Here is an 18,532-nt window from a genome sequence, read left to right as displayed (position 1 = left end):
GTCCCCTTTCTTTCTAAGCAAGTCCTACCAAATGAGATCACCATCACACAGATGCATCATTTATAAGGGAACTCATCTCATTAAAACATTTCCTATTCTTCTGGCATGGACCTATTTCAATTCCTCCTGAAGAAAAAAAAAACTTGGTGAACTGCTGTAACACAGAGATGCTTTCTACATTTGATCCTCTACCAGACGGAAAACAATAAAGTATCAGGTCTGTAAGGAGTGGGAGGGTTTCTATGCATGTACAGTGCAACATTTAGCATAGCAGAGGTAGGGGCAATGAGTGCAGTAGAGGCACAACTTGTGTGACCTTGAGCATTGAAGCTTTCCAGTAATGGGGATTTCTCATCGCCTACAGTTCTGACTAAGCCATGCTGCCTACTCTTCTCAGCATTGCATCAGAGCATACTGAAGCCAAGGTATTCTAACAACATACCCTCTGGTTTCAACAATCTCTCACAATAGAGTGTTTTGTACTGTTCTGAGGACATCGTCTTTAACATCAAGCCAGCACTATCAAAATGTATTTACAACGAAATAATGATATGTAAATAAGAGGACGGATTATGTTTGTTGGACAGACTGACAACATATCTGTGGAAGGGTGTGAAGGAACATATGCCAAGCCAAGACAAAATATGTGGATGTTCTCTTATCCTCAGGGGGAAAATAGTCAAATAAACAGCAATTCTATCTTAACATAATTTTTGAGAAATTATATAAATGTTTTATTACATTTTCAGTTCATTCTATAATATTTGTGTAAACGTTCATAAAACAATAGACTCTTTTTCTGACCTCATTCATATTTCTGCATGTGGTCTTTATCCAACTTTTGTGAGCATGAACAAAGATTCAGAACTGCTACAGGACAAGGGCTTTATACTAAGCATACATGATTTGATTTTAATACAAAATAGTAATATAAAACAGTGTGTGTGTGTGTGTGTGTGTGTGTGTGTGTGTGTGTGTGTGTGATATTTCAGATACCCTGCCTGTGCTTGGCTCATTGTAATTATCTGCTCCAAAGTATGCAGTTAGTCCTGCTAGCCCCCCTGTTCTTGTGGAGTATTTTTATTTAGTGTAACATTACACACAAGATAGCTGAGAGGTATTTAAAAGAAAATTAATATTAAAAATGGATGATGGTGGTGATGGTCTATGATTTCCATGATTCCATTAGCAATGTCTCAGTCCCATACACATCCTGCATCTTATTCATCTGTTTTATTATATTAGTTTTCAGTTTGATGACGTCTGCAATATTACCATGTTACTATTTTATTATTTAAGAAATGGACATGGCGAGTGATTCTGTTCAGTATTTGCCCACAACCAGTATCACCAGATGGAATCAGATCATACTCATCTGATTATGAACCATATGACCTATATGAAGCAAATACATTTCTGATCTGGTACTTTTCTTAAACGTATCTTACGTTTTCTCAAACGTATTCGTATCTTGTCATGTTCTTACCATGGCTGGAATTTACATTTGAAAATTTGAAAGCATATGTTTTGTTATTCCTTTTGTTGTGAAAATGATCTTTAATCTCATATTGATGAGGACGTCACATGCACATAAATATTAGCTCAGTGTTGGTACACAATATTTAGAACTCATAACATCTGAATAATTTCACAGCATTTGGCATTTTGACAATGATGTGGTTCTGCACTCCAAATCCCTATGCACTCATGCAGGACATATCTATGGAATTAAAACAGATAATCCCATAATGTATCCAGTAGTCAATATAAAGGTCAGCAATCATGTGTGTTCACGGGGATATTGTCTGGTATTCCCTCATCTGTTGACTGCAGAGAGATGATTGAGTCACATTCTCAACAACTGGAATAGCGACGCTCTTGACTTCTTGAAAGAGCAAGTTAACACTGCTCTTCTGGTACACTTAGTTAAATAGTTCTAGTACAAATCTATGAATTTCACAAATGTGTGTAGGCCTAAGCGTTTATTTTGTCTATCAGTTCCAGTTGTTCATTTGTCATTATGCTTTCACAAGTCAAAGAGAAAGAGAATTAATAAGGCAAATCCGTACAAAAAAGACTCATTGGCCTCATGCTGTTGTTATGACAAAAGTTTCGATTACCACTTCCTTTATAGCCGGCATAGTTTTACTGCTAGATGGATCTTAAAGTTTTTAATGTGGTTGTTTTTTTTTTCGTTATAAGACAAGGTGCATGTGACTGTCTGCACGTTGGAAACGGGGGCGTAGGTACAACACCGTGTCGCGTAGTCTACGCTTGCTCCATGTGTTTGAATTCCTGTGCCAGTGATAAGAGTCGGCGTATGAAAGCGCACCACCCTATATATCCACAGAACCTGAGACTCCACTCCGCATTTTCTCCTTGTGAACAGTCACTTGCCAGCCGTCTCCTCGTCTAAGCGTTCCCACTTCATTCTTAGAACCGTGAGCAACGACTCCGCACCGGGCTGAAGTTTGCCGAGCACAACGTTTAAAGCGCTCAGTCAGATAGATAGGTTCATGTGGCGGTACCCCGGTCTCAGCGTAGTATTTTCGGCCAAAAAGTGGGATCCTCCACCGCAGGCTCTTCAAAGTCAGCTGCTACTCCTGTTTTAAAGAGTGGACATGTTCTTGTTTGCGCCGTGTTGTTGAGGAGAGGTAGCAAACGCTCATCTTATCCAACACCTCCGGATGTACTGCAGTGTGAAAGCCCAGTGCCGGTAGCCACTGTGCCGCGGAGCGAAGGAGTACAACTGAAGTGCACCATGTTGAGATTACGCACCGCTGTCCTGTGCGCTTTCTCTTTTCTCACACTGACAGTGGGAGCGGATGTAAAAACTCAAAACTGCAGCCAGGTCAGAGACGCTTACACTGCTAAAGGCTTCAGCTTTACTAATGTCCCTTACCAGGAAATCTCAGGTGAGCACGGAATGTAAGCGTTGTGTGCTACCTGTCAATCGTCTGTCCTATGTCTGTCTATGGCTAAAGTTGAGCAACTGACATGCGGGACATCACTGGAGGGAAAACATACATTTAAGTATCTGTGAATCCTGCTTTTTAACAATACCTTAAGGTCGATTTTGAAACTGCCACTTAATTTCCACATCGATTTTTAAAAGATTTTGCAATCAATTACACTGCAGTAGCTACTGTGAGCGTAGCCTACCACTGACTTTACAACACCTGCCAGGCAGGGGAAAATAGGATATTTCTTTGAACTCTACGTTTTATTTCTTCTCTATAGTGACACTGCCTTGGGTCCAACTGTCTATTATATAGGTTGAAGATTTTTTGCATCAGAAATAGATTAATTGCAGAGTGTAGGCAACATGGAAAATGTCTTGGCTTATTACACTGGAATTGTTGAATATTCAATATTACGCTCAGTATTTTATTTTTTTACTACATCATATTTTTATTGTTTGTGAAAGAGTTTATCAGTTTCATGATAACATTTAGCAATGTAACAGCATTAAGCTTCATGCAGTATTGTTGAATTAGAGTTGGCCTTCAGGAAAGTCAGACTCTGTTTTGCTGGCATTCTGAAATCCATAAATAGGACGGTATGAAAGCGCCCATTTGTGCACAGCAAGCATACATAGCTCTTTGGAGGGGACTCAACCCTACCAGAAAGACTTTAGCTAATTATATTGAAAGACACAATGATTCCCATTTAACCCAAAATATGGCAACATTGTAACCATTATGGCCAAAATCCAGTAGTATTTATGCTGCATTGATCCTGAGGTTATGCATGTCAGTGAACAGAATGCATCACTGTCTCTGACTATTATTTGTGTTCAGTGTCTGGGCAAACATTGATTGGATTGGTCAATATGCAAGAGTTTTTGTCCACATTAGGTTTGCATTATTCAGTTCTATCAAACTTCTCTTTTGTGTTGCAGATGACCTGCAGTTTTAATAACCTGTTGCTTGTGATATGGTTGCTTCAGTTTAAGAAAATGTATATATTAAAACTGCATCTGCCGTAGAGGAAAGACATTTCAGATCCCCAACAATATGTCGTAATCAGTTATTTCTGGATGTTCTTTGCATACTCTTCAGTATGGTATATTAGTATTACTGTAATACTGAATAAATGTAACCTTTAATGGAAGGTCTGTTATAGACAGAGAGGCTTGAGTGTTTGGTGGATGGCATTTCAAATTTCTGAAATTTTTTTTTAATTGTTACACATACATATATTATTGTCATAAATTACTGTGATAAAGAACCCGTTCCAGAAACCAGCATAGGCTCCAACTTATTGAAATTGTTGGGAGTGTTCCATTTGTACTCTGGTTGGGTCATGAGGCTGTGGCTGATTTGGTATCTCCTCCCTTAGGGGGAATAGTAACTCTCCATTACATGATATGCTCTGTGACTTCTATAATCAAATGAATGCTTAGTTCAGTTGGTATAATTAATTATGAAATATTAAATGTGTCAGAGCTCCAGCTCAGCTTTGCTGGTACCTGTAGTCTCTAATATATGAGCAAATATATGGGCTCATTGGGTTGTGTTTACCGTCATTAAAAACCTGCAGAATAGCTATGTCTTGTGAGCTAAATAAGTGAAATGGCCATTACATGTGATGGCCATATCATAGTATATGCCTCTGTGGACATACCTGTGGTTATCTTTAACTATGGTTAAAGAGAAATAGGTGTGATATACACTACTTGTATATGAACAGTGTTACGGTGAGCAAATGCCATTAAGTTTCCTTCAGATGAATCTAAATCAGTAGCATTTAGTGGCTAAAGCATGTTTGTTATTTTGTGGCCTCATGGCTGAGCTGCTGTTCATTAGTAAACCTAACTAATATGAAAAGACAAATTTCACATAAGGCCCTCATTTAAATGGCGGGGAAAGTGCAGTCTAATTTAATAATTAGGCAAAATGATGAAATGTACAATTAGGCAAAATAAGGAAATGTACAATTAGGCAAAATAATGAAATGTACAATTAGGCAAAATAATTAAATGGACAATTAGGCAAAATAAGCAATAAGGTCCTAAGGGCAAACGTCGGTGTGTCTGCCCAGCGTGCCCACATGACACATGCTAGCTGTAGCACATGCACGAGGCCCTCTGCTCATTGCCTGACTTTGCACTTCAGCCATCAATTAAACTAGGGACGTTAGAGCAGGCAGCAGAAAATGGCTAATGTGAGATGTGTAATGACACTGTTATGCAGGTGCTGGAATTGATGGTCCGTCTTTAGAGTCTGCCTCTGCAATTGAGAAAGCATTTGATTAGTTATGGAGAGACGCACCATATTATCAAGTCTGCCCTTTAAGCTGTTTATATGTGAGGCTGTCTGAGGAGCACATTCCCAGCATAATTATGCCAATGAATAAAATACACATGCCGGAATCCTGCTCAGCTCATGGCTGTGACTTCTGCAACTTGCTTCCCACTTTCTTTTTATAATCTCGCTGGCAGGTCTCTCCCACAGTGAAGATGGGGCGCCTCCTTAGGAATTTGAATGGATGTTTGATCTTCACAACAGGGCTGAGTACCTCAAGAGTGTTTGGCTTGATTCAGCCAGGTCAGGTTGAATGTCACAGTGGTGTCAGCATTATTGACAGGCCCGGCGCTGCTTTGAGCTGTCAGAAGAAAGGCCAGGTGGCATGGCAATGCCCTGTGAACAGGCCGTTTGCATTCAGAAGAGGCCCTTGTTGTTCTGCCTGTCAGCAGCAGCCAAGGCAGCGAGTGGCCATCCGAAAAGGCTGGACGAGCCTGCAAACTGAGAGAGTGCTCTTGGCCTCCTGCGAGTCTACGGACTGTCTGCAGAGCTAAAAATGTCCAGCGCTCCTAGGGCTCCTGAGCAGCAGTCTTGTCCATATATTTAAACAAACTGTCTGTGGGCCCATTACATACCAGTGTCCCGTAGCCAGACTCGTGATTGACATGGTGAAAGCCTAGCCCCGGCACGCAGTCTGTGTGTGCCTCCAGTTCTCTGAACTGCGCTGTGCTGAATTAACCCACGCCTGATTCTTGATGGAGATGTTTGCAGGGATCATGTGTGCTGGTCGGACCGCCAAGTTCTTCTTGCTGTGGTGTCCCAGCTGGACCCTATCATTTCATGTCCTTCGCAGCCTGCTGAGCCTTGGCAGTGGGAGGGGACAGAAATAACGCTGTTGACATTTTACAAGCTTCTTGACTGCGTTTGCTTTCTGGCAAATTATCTGTGCCGGTGTGTGTGTGATGTGCTGTAATGTCTACTGAGCCCTACTAAGACCAAGCTGTAAAGGTATGGACGGGCAGACTCTCTACAGTCACTACAAGGGCAAATGGCAAATGCTCACAGTTAGCCCCTACTAAACATTGTGCCTGTTTTAAGGTTACATTCTCACACCACATAACTACTCTGCTGTTGAGGACATTGATGATGGCACCAGCATGCTGCAATAAAGCAGCGTAATGTCTAATGGAACAAAGAGGATGTGAGAATGGTCCTTATGGCTGGGATTTTAGGTAATGTGAGTAAATAACAGAGCTTGAGGGCTGTACATTGTATTACATCCTTTTTTGAAATTCATCACCTTGCTGAGATTGCAGGTTAATGGTGAGAAAGCAAAAGGGCTGTAGTAATAGCGTCATCTTGCGTTCATACATTAATGATGATGCATTGATCTCTGCCATTCCGAAATAAACTAATAAAAACATGACTCATCACGTTCACTTCCCTCAGCCATGCATATGCATGGGATCTTGTGCCATAGCAGGCATGTGTGCACTCTAAGTGTGCTCTGCAGGGTGTCCCTAGTTTAGGGCAGGGTTAATCAATTCTACATTCCTGAAGGCTTCGCAAGGCTGATATTAGGACAGATTTACGAAGAGAAAAGACATTTGCCAGTAGTCCAATGATAATTCTGAGACAGACTGAGACACCATAGTTTAGTGTACATCTATGTCAGTGAATACAAGTGGAGGCTACTTCTGTTTAGTGCAATCAGTGGGATGTAGACATTTAGTAAAAAGAAGTAAAAGTTAAAAAGAGAAATGAGTTTGGCTGCTGCTGACCTTGAGAGTTTCAGAAATCATAATGGTAAGCTGGTTGCCATTGCACAGCATGGAAAGCACTTTGGAAGAACATTTACAGCTTTAATACAAATCTTTTCAAATCTTTTCACTGTATTGCCAAGGACATTAGAGAGGAATCAGTCGTATGATATATACAGCCTAATTACCGATGTAATTGAAAAGTTGAACTTTGGGACTCCAACCAGCCTGTCAGCAAATGTGCTGCTCTACTCCTTGCATAGCAGCCTTTCGCCATCAGTGTATATGTCTGTGGATGGGTAAAAATGTGAGGCAGAAATCATGCTTTGGAGAAAAGTGATAGATATAAATTCAGTCCAATGTCCAGTGGCTATTTAAGAAGAAAAATATTGAACCTACAGTACCATATAGGGTCACACTTTACTCATAGAGTCCACCCACAGACTAGCATCTACATTATCAACAAACTATCTGTGGACACTATAGCTACAGTGTTTCCCATACATTGACTTATTTGTGGCGGCCCACCACAATATCAACACTGACCACCACACAATGGTCTTCCATGTTGTACTATTTAAATGAGATGGAATTTGTTTATAGTAGAACTATACTTTGTTTGTTTGTTTGTACAGTAGAACTATGTGCACCCTCTCATTGTATCTCAACAACCTACATGCACGTTTAAAGAAAGCATTAACAATCCTGTAGTTGTAGCCCCAGCTGTGGCGCAACTGGCTGGGGCACCTGCACCGTATGCTGGCGACCCAGGTTTCCCGCCCCGTGGTCCTTTCCGGATCCCACCCCGAGACTCTCTCCCACTTACTTCCTGTCACTCTCCACTATCCTGTCACATTAAAGGCATAAAAGCCCAAAATTCAAGTTAATTCTGCAAACTTACCACCACAAATATAATTAAATTCTGTGGGAAACACTGAGCTACTTTTTTATTAAGGTTAAGGGTTTGGTTAATGCTCAACAGCCATTTTACTGCTTGAATCTTGTTATGATCTGTTAAGTCTCCATGGGCGGACTATCCAAGTTAGTGTTACCAAGTAGTACACTCGAATGCACCTTTGCTTATGAATTTACAATCCATTTTGTAACACCTTAATGACCTATTTTATTCTTCCATATTTTTAAATAAAAATAGCTGTATTAAAAATATTCAGTTGACTGTCAGCAAACTATCCAGTGAACTACTGCTACCTCTCAACAACCAGTCAATTATCTGTCATCTTACCCTAAACATAACCTGGCCCTAACACTAACCGTTATCTCACACACACCCTAGCTATATAATATATGTGTGTTACACAACAGTTCATAAAACTGAGCATGAGATCTCAGAAACACTGTTTTGGGGAGAAACAAAGATTTGAGTTTGTGCACTCTTCCCTTCGTTTGCCCTTCTCATGATGGAAAAGTACGCACCATGATGAGAAGTGTTCAGAATGTTGGTATCAACACAAATATTTTTTTTTGTAATAATAAATCATTATAGTTATTTTAAAACACCACACAGACTGTGCCAAACAGAAACCTGGGTAACCAAGTCAACCCCTAAACCTGCCAACAGCTATCCAATTAAAACATAACCTAGGGCTAAGTGTATTCTGATGCAGTCAAACAGCTTTAGCTCTTTATGTTTGTAACCCTGGCAGTCAGCTGCTTCCCTGTGTGTTTTACGCATATGAGCACAGTATAAACTCCAGCAGAGTTCTTTCTGCTGGTCTCGGAGTTGAATGGTTCTCCGTTTGTTAACATGAAATAGGTGTGCCGCTTGCGATTGTGTGATCCCCCCTCATGCATGTCTTCACCCTCATCATCTTGTCAAAACCCTGCGCCATCAAGAACCTGAGCCACCTACAGTATGAAGGCCTGGCTGCTGTCGTTGTGTCTATCTTTAGCGCCGTGTCAGTCGTGTTGACATGGGCTGGCTAGACAAGTGCACCTGTAGGAGACACAGGCTTTTAAAGGGCTCCCAAGAAAGGCGCAGTCAACTGTTATGATGTTTCACATCCCACGTGGGAGGAGGAGGCACTCTGGGGTTTCTCGGCACGGATAGCTGCTCCTCCCTGCTCTGGGTGGGCAGTGACGTCGCCTCATTCCGACTCGGGCCGCTAATGAAACACAACACCAGGAATGGAGCTTTAAACGAGCGGAGATGACTGGTGATCACAGCAAGCCAAGGGGCTCTCTCACTAGACTCTCCAGCCCAGTCCAGTCCAGTCCAGTGCAGTGCAGCAGCTGCTACCTGTAGCTTTTCCTCAGTGCTCCAGATAGCGGTGTGGAAGAGGAGCCCTCACTCCCCTCTCTCTCCCGCGGGTCTCGCTGCCCATTTTGTCATCCATCAGCAAGTCTCTGCTCATGCCAGTGCTGGCCATCTCGTTAGGTCGGACTCCATTAGAGCTGGATCAGATCTGTCCGCACTCATTGGACTTCACTTTTAACCCTTACAGCAATATCCATCCCTCTGTGTGCACTGTTTCACTGCATCATCTGTCCATGCATTTTGTAGGGAAGCGGTCAGTCCTTTAGGGCAGTTGTATCCTTGTTACTGTAATAGGTTATTAAATTAAGAAGTCTTTTTTAGGGTCAATGATGCTCATGTCTTAGTGAAGAATTGTATTGGACCAATGGAACAGAGATGGTCAGTGCAAGGTGTAACATTGCAGATAGAGAAGTTTTGTTTTTTCCCCTGTCAAATGGAACACTGAATTAGCCGTCTTTGAGTCATGCATAATGATGTACATCCGCACGGATCAATATTCCGTCTGTATGAATGTGCCGGTGTGGGTCGTCAGAGACGGGGCTGGGGAGCGCTGTCTTGGAGCAGCCCTTGCATAAAAGAGATCAATTTGGGCCTCATTCACATTCTCACCGTGATAAAGGACATTGTGTCCCTGTGGAACATGACAAGGATGCAGCGCTCACTGGAACAAATATCCTTTGTGAATATAGGGCAGAGCCACCCTTGGTGACCAGACTTGGACTAAATAAATATATAAGGGGAGCACAAAAGCAAACAGCAAGAAAACATCAGGATATTTAGCCATCTGCTTAGTTCATGACTAATTGCAGAATCCTAGAAATTGCTTAATTTATGTGGAAACAGTTTTACGTCTTTTTTGTATATAGTTTTTTACACTTTATTTTGTCTTTGAAGATGGTGTATTTTCTAAAGTTTGGCACAGGGACAGTGGGACCTGGCAGATGGCTGTGCACATATGCTACGGGCCTCTTTGGCCAGATACTGGTACACACCTGAATACAGCGTTTGTGAGATTTGGCCAACCTTTACTGCATGGTAATATGTTTTAACACCTTGTATTATCTGACTTTAATGGGCCAAAGCCTCTGATGCTTGATATTTTAATACCCACTGACCCAGCCGCATATCAGAAGTGCCTCAAAGGAATTAAACAAGACGCTGCTAAGGCACGCAGTCAACACAGGAACATCTGGAGATGGATGATATAAACAGAACTTGTATATTTTCCCTTATTAATATGCTCCTTTGGCTCTGTTACAGATGGTGTTTTCCATCGGGTTTGAAGTGCAATTCACAGTTTAAACAAAGAATAAATAACTAGAACCCAAACAGTGTGCTCCCTGTGTGTATTTGGAGTTTTGAAAAGACAATAGTGAAGTTGCCTCAGTCCAAATAAATGCAGATAGAGAAGCTCTGTTTGCATCCCGGCTCTCAAACATACAGTAGTTGAGCCGAGTGTGATGAATGCAAATGCTGTCTTTTATTAACTCCAGAGGAAGAATTCATCAGCTGTGCTAATGTGAAAGGTGTTGTCATCTGGAGATGATGACTGACACTCAGGTTGATTGCAGACTGGCGAGACAGGATGTAATTTCAGCCCATGCAGTTGGCTTGTGTGGCTGTTGATATAACCCTGAATGGCTGCATAAGTCTCTCTCATTACCTAATGATTTCTGAAAAGTTCCTGTATCAGTGTGAGATTTATTCAAGCCTACAAACAAAATCTTTAAAGGAACATTAGATTATGTTGCCCATAATCATGGCATTTCAACACTGTCTCAACAATTACAGACATAAAATGTCACCCAAAGGATTCTGTGCTTTATGTATTTGCTGACTGCTTAACACAGTAGAGCAGAATGCCGAGGTCGGCTGTGTCCTGATGGCTTTGCTAACAGAGGCAAGTAGAGAGGTTGCACAGGGACACGTCTCTTTATTTTACTGTCCCAGCCTACTTAATACTGAATGACTCGCCAGAGGCCGCCTTTGGTACCAGGATATTAGCAGGAAATAATGTCCCCTTCAGCAGTGTGACGCTGGCAAGAGTTTGCTCAGGATCACAGACAGCTGCAGGTGACAATCACGCTCCACACAGCGCCAGCCCAGAGCAAACAACGGTCATTTGCATAGTGCTCTTTTCAGGGCAGCTCTTTGGAACACGCCACAATGTGCACCCAAGAAGCTGTAAGACGGGGCTTTGCCACCCCCACCCCTTTTGGAACGTTTGTTGTTTATTTACGGAGCAATTATCAACACATTTTAGCGCTTTAACACTTCGGTAGATATCAATTGTCTGTTGGCATACTGTAATTGTTAGCAGTAGAGAAAAGGTGTAAGTTTGAAGTAGATAAGATACTGTGGTAAACTTGTGACTTGTGTATCTCTAAATGTTCTCACAGCTGTTTGATTACTAAGGGCTTTCTTGCTATATAAACATGAGTGATAAGACTGAGTGATAAGACTCTGTGAACAGTGAATCTGTTGTTATCTCCACCCTAAAGATCCCAGTTCTCCATGTCCCTGTGCCTGCCATTTTCACTTTAACCTTGGGCAGAAAGGACAGTGTGTTTGGCAGAGTGGAGTCCCTTGGAAGCACAGGCGGGGATGTTGATCTATGACAGACTAATTTTATGTGATGCTTTGCACTATTGAGACCGCTGAGGCCGCCTGTCAGACGGTGGGTGTGCGACCGGGAGATCTCCATGTGACGCACCTGACCAGCCACTGCAGTCAGACCCCTGACCCGCTGGGACGGCGAGGTGCTCTGCTGGCCACATCCTCAGGCCTGCACATGGCCACATGAAAGGGTCACACTCTCACCAGGTGGAGATAGGACCCTGACAGAGATGAATATGTTAGCTGCTGAACTGAGGTCAGCCACCATTACTTTTTTGACCAGATGGAGCTGGACTTTTTTCTGTTTCTGTTCCTAGAGAGGACATTCAATTCTGAGAGCCATTTGTATCTAGTAAACAAAATAAGATCAAGCCAAGCTGAACCAAGTGGTATTATGTATATTGGTAGGTAATGCAGGAATGGAACTGTACACATTAAAAACAAATCTGTCAGCTCAATAACAGAGGTTCGGATTTATGTTGGTGAGGATGCTCGGGGAGACAGATACTTGGGACTCTTTTGTATCATAATGGATCAGAATTAAGGCACCTCACATGTCACCTCAAGTATGACATGAACTGTATGTGTATTCAGTGATTCATCTGAATGCATGTTGTGTTGTGTGGTGAGTTTGGTACAGCAAGCCAAGCTTTGTGCCCCTTTATCTTAATGACCCTTTGTCATAACAGTGTTGTTATGCTGATCCAGTCACACACAGAGAGCTACACTAGTCTACTAGTGAATCTACATTTTGATTTTTGAACTTAATCTTCAAAGAAGTGTGTCCTTGATAATAATGATACATCACTACTGACAATGGAAATGTAGCAGTTCTAAAGCATTTCTAGCTACACAGAGAGCAATAAGCAGACACAAAAGAAGTCCAGTTGCTCACCTGCAGGAGAGTAATAGCTGTAGATGCATTAGGTAGGAAAGGGCCGATTGAAGGTAAAAGCAGCACATTTTCTATGTACTGTAAGAAGAACTATGCCTGAAAGAAATCAAGAGATGAACAAAAATGCACATATACACTAAGACAGGTATGCGAGAGGTAATGGCTCTCAGAAAATTTGAGCATGAACAAGCAAGACAGCCCTACAGGAAGCCTTTCCCAAGAGTTCCATCTTAAGCCTGGCTTTTCTGTAGAACACAGAGAATGGTGGCATTGATTGCCCTGAAAGCTTGTCCGATTTAGATTGATTGAATTTTCTGCAAGTGTGTGTGTTTAGTTAATTTACTTTTGGGAGCTGAATGAGTGATTCAGATCTGTAGAATTACTTTTGCAATGTCAGTCATTCTGTGAAAGCCATCTCAGGAAAGCCATCTAGCTATATACAGAAACGGAATATTAATTTTAGCATGAAGAGTTATTGTTGTTTATCTCAGTTATTTTTTCTCTTGTATTTGCTTGAAGCACTATTGGAGATTTTTTGCATAAGGATCTCAGAAAACTAAATTCATGCCCACTCATTTTCCCTCTTAGTACAAAATGATTACTTGAGATGCTCCCTGAGGCATCTTACTGTAAGGCACTGACTAAGTAGTGTCTTTTTGAACAGCTGCCAGACGTGGCGGCTGAGACAAATGGTCTGCTTGTTGTCATTGAGTAGCACTAGAATAAATAGGGGTCATCCATTTTCTGTCATTTTCAGGTGAGCATCTGCGCGTGTGCTCCCAAGAGAAGACCTGCTGCTCGTCAGAGATGGAGGATGGTTTCAGCCAACAGAGCAAAATTGACTTTGAGAATGTGCTTGATGGAATTAGTGAAGACCTTCGGGCCACATTTGTGTCAAGACATAAAATGTTTGATGGTAAGATGCAAGTTTAATATATTCATTGTTTTCCATTCTAATGTATTTCACAAACTGTATGATATTTTGTTCATTCCCTCCCCTTGCTAAAAGCAGCATTCTCTGTGTGCATGACTGGTCAGTCTCAGGACTCGGGGTGAGCAGTTTGAGGTTACTCCATTAAATCCTTGAAGTGTGCCTGTTGTTCTCCTATCCCAGTGAAGGACCAGGGCATGGTGCTGCAGTTAGAAGGAAAGGAGGAAGAGCTTCCGGAGGCAGTTACTTTGGGATGTATGTCAGGCTTCATTTGAACTTATAGAAATGCAACATTGAATTATTTCAGGACCAAGGCCGGAGTGGGGCCACTTTTCAGCCCGGGAGTTTCAGGCCCAAGACCAGCCCACTTTTTTAGTGGCGGTGGAAATTTGATAAATAAGGCAACATTTCAGCTCTTACTATCCTGTATAGTTTTTATTATAGGCTACCTATATTTCACTATTCCACAAGGATAGGTTGATAAGTTAACAAAAACAGGAAGGAAGAAATAAAGCATTTGAAATGTATCCCACAATTCCACTAAGAGGCATATTGAACTACTGTATTGTTGACATGTTTTTTCTGCATGGGTCAGCTATCATGTTGTTTGGTGATTTTCTCCTTTACTACACCCACTTCTGAGCAAACAAGGTATATAGGTTGATCTGTCATAGCCTACTGTTCTTTCTTACGTAAAATAACTTTAAATCATATGGTTAACTCTATTAACCTTTCTACTGTCCCTGTCCCTAGTCATAGCTAATTTTGGGCTCATCATTTTCAGCTGGGGACTGCTGATCTGCTGCTTAGAGGCTACTTTTGTTTTCGGCCTAGGCTACTGCATGCACAGATCAAGCTTGAGTTTTGTTATCAATATTTACATAATATTTGCAAAGTCTATGAATCGCCATATTGGATGATACAAAAAGGCTAATATTTTAATTAATATGTTGCTTGCGAATAGGTTGACAACGCTACAACGTCCAGTATTAAATAATTACGCCGCTATAATAATGGCTATCTCTCTTTACCAGTTGCCACTATTATGTCTGTCTTCTTCAAAAAAAAATCTGGAAGCTTGGCATATTTGGCAGCATTTTCCTCCAATACTTTTCGTCTTATTTACCTGACCTTTTCAGTCCCTCATGGCCTCTTTCTACCATCCATCCTCCCTGACGGTTATCACTACGGTAGGGCCGGCCCGGCTGGTATATGAGAAAACATTTTAGAAAAGACGGGCTATATGGACCCAACCAATTAACTCTTCTTGGGAGGGGAGAACAACCCATGCAGAGGCTGCGGTGTTAGGCATAGAATGCGAACGTGTGTAGCCAATTTTAAGAGAAGATAGATTAACGTGGCAAATGTCAATATTTTTGCCTCGACCGACCCAGAAGTGAAGCGGCCCACCGGGAATTCTCCCGATTCTCCCGATTACCCACTCCGGGCCTGTCCAGGACACATTTCAAGTTGAATGCTAACTAATAATCTGAACAGCCACCTCATCCCTTGTTATGTTTATTCATAGAAACAGTAAACAACACTTGCACCAAATACACAAACAGTCCTGCCCTTACCAGTTATATGGTGTGCAGGGCACAAAAAGTCCAACATATGGTAGCACTTATCCTATAGTCTAGTATTATAAGCCAAAGTGCTAAGGTACTCTTGTTTTAAAACCAGAATGTTGAAAGCATCACCTTCATGACATTCTGTCAATAATGTATTTTACTCATTCTGGTTTAAAGAAATTATTTGCACCTAAATTATTTGTCCACCTGCATACTTTAGATGAGCATGTACTATATATATGGCATATCCCACAGACATCTTCTGTCTAAACTCAGGTTTATTAAGGGACTAAAGACATATTAACATTGCCCTAAAGTGAAATGTCATTATACAGTTAATCAAAATCAGTTGATTTTACATAAAGGCTCTATAAAGTATAGAGTAAAGCATTAGATATCCATACTTATGAATGTGTGCTTAATGATAATGATTTGGTATTGGTTAAGAATTGGTTGTAGTTGGTGTCTAACGTTACAATGACTCATAACAAACACTACACCAGTCTGACAGTTATCAGTGAAATGAAACAGATCCATACCACCAGGTGCAATAATCTTATAGCCACTAAAAAGAATATTATGGACAAGTTGCTTTTGCACAAACACGTTTTGGCTGCAACTTAAGCGATGTTACACGGTTTCTAAGCTAAAACACATATAGCAAACATCATCCGCTAGCTCCCTGTGCTCTGACACTGTAAAAAACTGAACCATAAAAACATAACAAACTGTTCCAGCCAATCACTGACGAGATGTGCGTTTATGAAAGTTTCAATTGCATGGGAGGGAGGGGGAGGGAGTAGCAAGCTAGCTCTCTGTTTTGTTTGTACATCAACAGAAGTGATGTTACCCAACATTGCCTACAGCACCTTTAATGTATACATATAGCAATGATGTTTATATTTGGAAATATGTCTGGTTACAGAAAGTCACACTGATCGTACTGGTTTGTCATTAGCTAGATGGTGACAGATAACGTGTCATTTACCCAAAAATACAATGGGTCGACAAATCATTCTTTACCGAGTCTGGATTATATTACTTTAGTTTTAGATTTTGTACTCATACTATGCACCATGTACTTTAAAACCCCATATTTATACAAAGTTGAATGTAAAGTTACTTTAAAAACAGCACAACTGCAGTCAGCATGCAACCAAAGTCAACAGAGATATCTTTATGGACTCAACACCCTGTTGCCCAAGGACATAGTCCTTTAGTTCTTTAGTTTTTTTAAATGCATATGCCTTGAGATTAAAGCTTTGAGATTAAAGTGTTGGGGCATGAATCCAATGCTTTCTTTCAAAGTCATCTTTTTCTTACTGGCTGTGTTTATATGTTCCTGCGTAAAATAAATGCTTTGAAATGAAGCGATAGGAGAACCCAAATATAACATTGTTCAGTTAAGCCTGGAATTTCATTATAAAAAGTATGTATGCAAAGATGAGGAAATCGTTGGTTGCCCTTAGTTACCAGGCCATGCCGTCGGTGTGGAAAGGTGACTGGGATGTCAGTGTGGCTCAGATCTGGTCATAAGTGGGGTTTGTCCAGCACTTAAGCAAATGGCTGGAGGCCTCCCACACCTCAGGGGGAAGCGTGCCACTCTGCATAATTTACTGAGTGTCAGGGTGGATGCTGTGTGCAGGTTTTGACACATGTGCCATCAGGACCACAGCAGCCTGTTCTAGGGCAGCAGCCCAGCAGGGATGATATTGCATGGCTCTGGACTTGAGTCAACTTATTCAAACTTTAGTCAATTACATTTTGTAAGTGGCACCCTAAAGTTTAAATTACTAGAGCCAGTGTATTAAGTACGCTGTGTGGTTTCATTACTGGACCTGGGTTTTGTAGATGAATGGAGGAGACTGTCTTAACATTCTATCTTTGGTCTCTTGAGTCTCTCCCTGGTAATTAACATCCTTGAATGATTCAGCGGCCACAGTGCGTGGAGAATAACTGCATGTGTCTCTATAGGAAACGTGTATTCTAGGCACGGCTGTTGTTGTAGTGATATGGAGTTGTAGAGCAGAACAATGGTTATTCATTTAACCACAATGTGATGGTTATAATACTCACCAATGCTTTTAAAGTAACAATGTTAGTAATTGTCATTTGTGTGGTACGGTGAACCTCATATCCATTATGCATATGCCAGTAGGACCAAACTCTTAAGTGGGCTAGTCCAGTATTTTCTGCTCCCAGCTCCAGAATGGCAGTGTTAATTGCATCATTCTTTGATGCTGTATTGATTTCTGTGTTCTTCAGTACGTATTCAGCCGGTATCTCCCACACAGTCAACAGCCCTTTTGTGTGCAGCTTGAGCTGTGATCCTTACTGTTTCTGACAGGCAGGCCCACGCATACCTGACTCCACTGTGCAAAGGCCAGCGCAACGACACCAAGACTACCTTTATTTTGGGGCCAGTTACATACTTCATCAGCAGCCAGTGAAGCCTTTGATATTTCTGTCCCTTGTGCTGTTGCTATAGCAGGTCTTGAGACCCGCGCTCCAGCTGGTGTGTGCTGTACCTCCATAGAGAGCCTCTGTGGTTCCAGGCACAGACCGAAAGATGAAGAGCACACTCCTGCCTCTCCATTCGCTAATTAGAGGAGCGTTTCTAATGATGCGCCGGTGCTTGACACCCCATTTAGCGAGGCGATTGCCTGATATGTGTTTAGTAAATCAGACAGATATTAGCCATATGCTCTGCTTGGGAATATTGCCATTGAAATGTCAAGTGCTTTGCTTTTTGCTCTGCTTCAGAACTGACACAAATATAATATTGTCTGGTACACAGACACAGACAGACAGACACACACACACACACACAGAGAGAGAGAGAGAGAGAGAGTGAGTGAGAGAGAGAGACACAGACAGACAGACAGACAGACAGACACACACACACACACACACACACACACACACACACACAAGAGAGAGAGAGAGAGAGAGTTGACATACAGACACAAACACATGTACACACACATGTGTGTACACAAAATATAATTCTTTGCCATGTTTGCCATGGTTGGATTTTACTGCTGCTGCTTTACGGCTGCCTCCTGCTCACTACCCAGATTATCAAGGCGCCTGACTCACAGGCCAGTGCTCGCTTTCCTCCAGCAAGGTAGATGGTGTACGCCTCGCGATAAAGAAGACCCTGATTGACAAGAGCTCCAGGACGCTTCCCCCTGACAGGCAAAGTGAGGGTTTCATGCGGAGGCATTAAAGATAGAAA

General features: G+C 41.7%; 1 protein-coding gene across 2 annotated transcripts in view; it reads left to right on the top strand.

Moving 5' to 3' along the window:
• Positions 1-2,310: 2,310 nt before the first annotated feature.
• The window catches only part of gpc6b (glypican 6b), a 57,717-nt gene continuing 41,495 nt past the window's right edge, over positions 2,311-18,532 (top strand). For both annotated transcript variants that reach the window (XM_042084149.1, XM_042084147.1), the window contains exons 1-2: positions 2,311-2,915; positions 13,550-13,708. In XM_042084149.1, coding sequence (XP_041940083.1) covers positions 2,762-2,915; positions 13,550-13,708 — 313 coding nt within the window. In that variant the 5' untranslated portion in view covers positions 2,311-2,761. The remainder of the gene's footprint in view (positions 2,916-13,549; positions 13,709-18,532) is intronic.

The sequence above is a fragment of the Alosa sapidissima genome, chromosome 2 (assembly GCF_018492685.1).
Source record: "Alosa sapidissima isolate fAloSap1 chromosome 2, fAloSap1.pri, whole genome shotgun sequence".
In the NCBI taxonomy this organism is placed as follows: Eukaryota; Metazoa; Chordata; class Actinopteri; order Clupeiformes; family Clupeidae; genus Alosa; species Alosa sapidissima.
The sequence above is the reverse complement of the archived record's forward strand: the minus strand, read 5'-3'. Positions and strand labels throughout refer to the sequence as shown.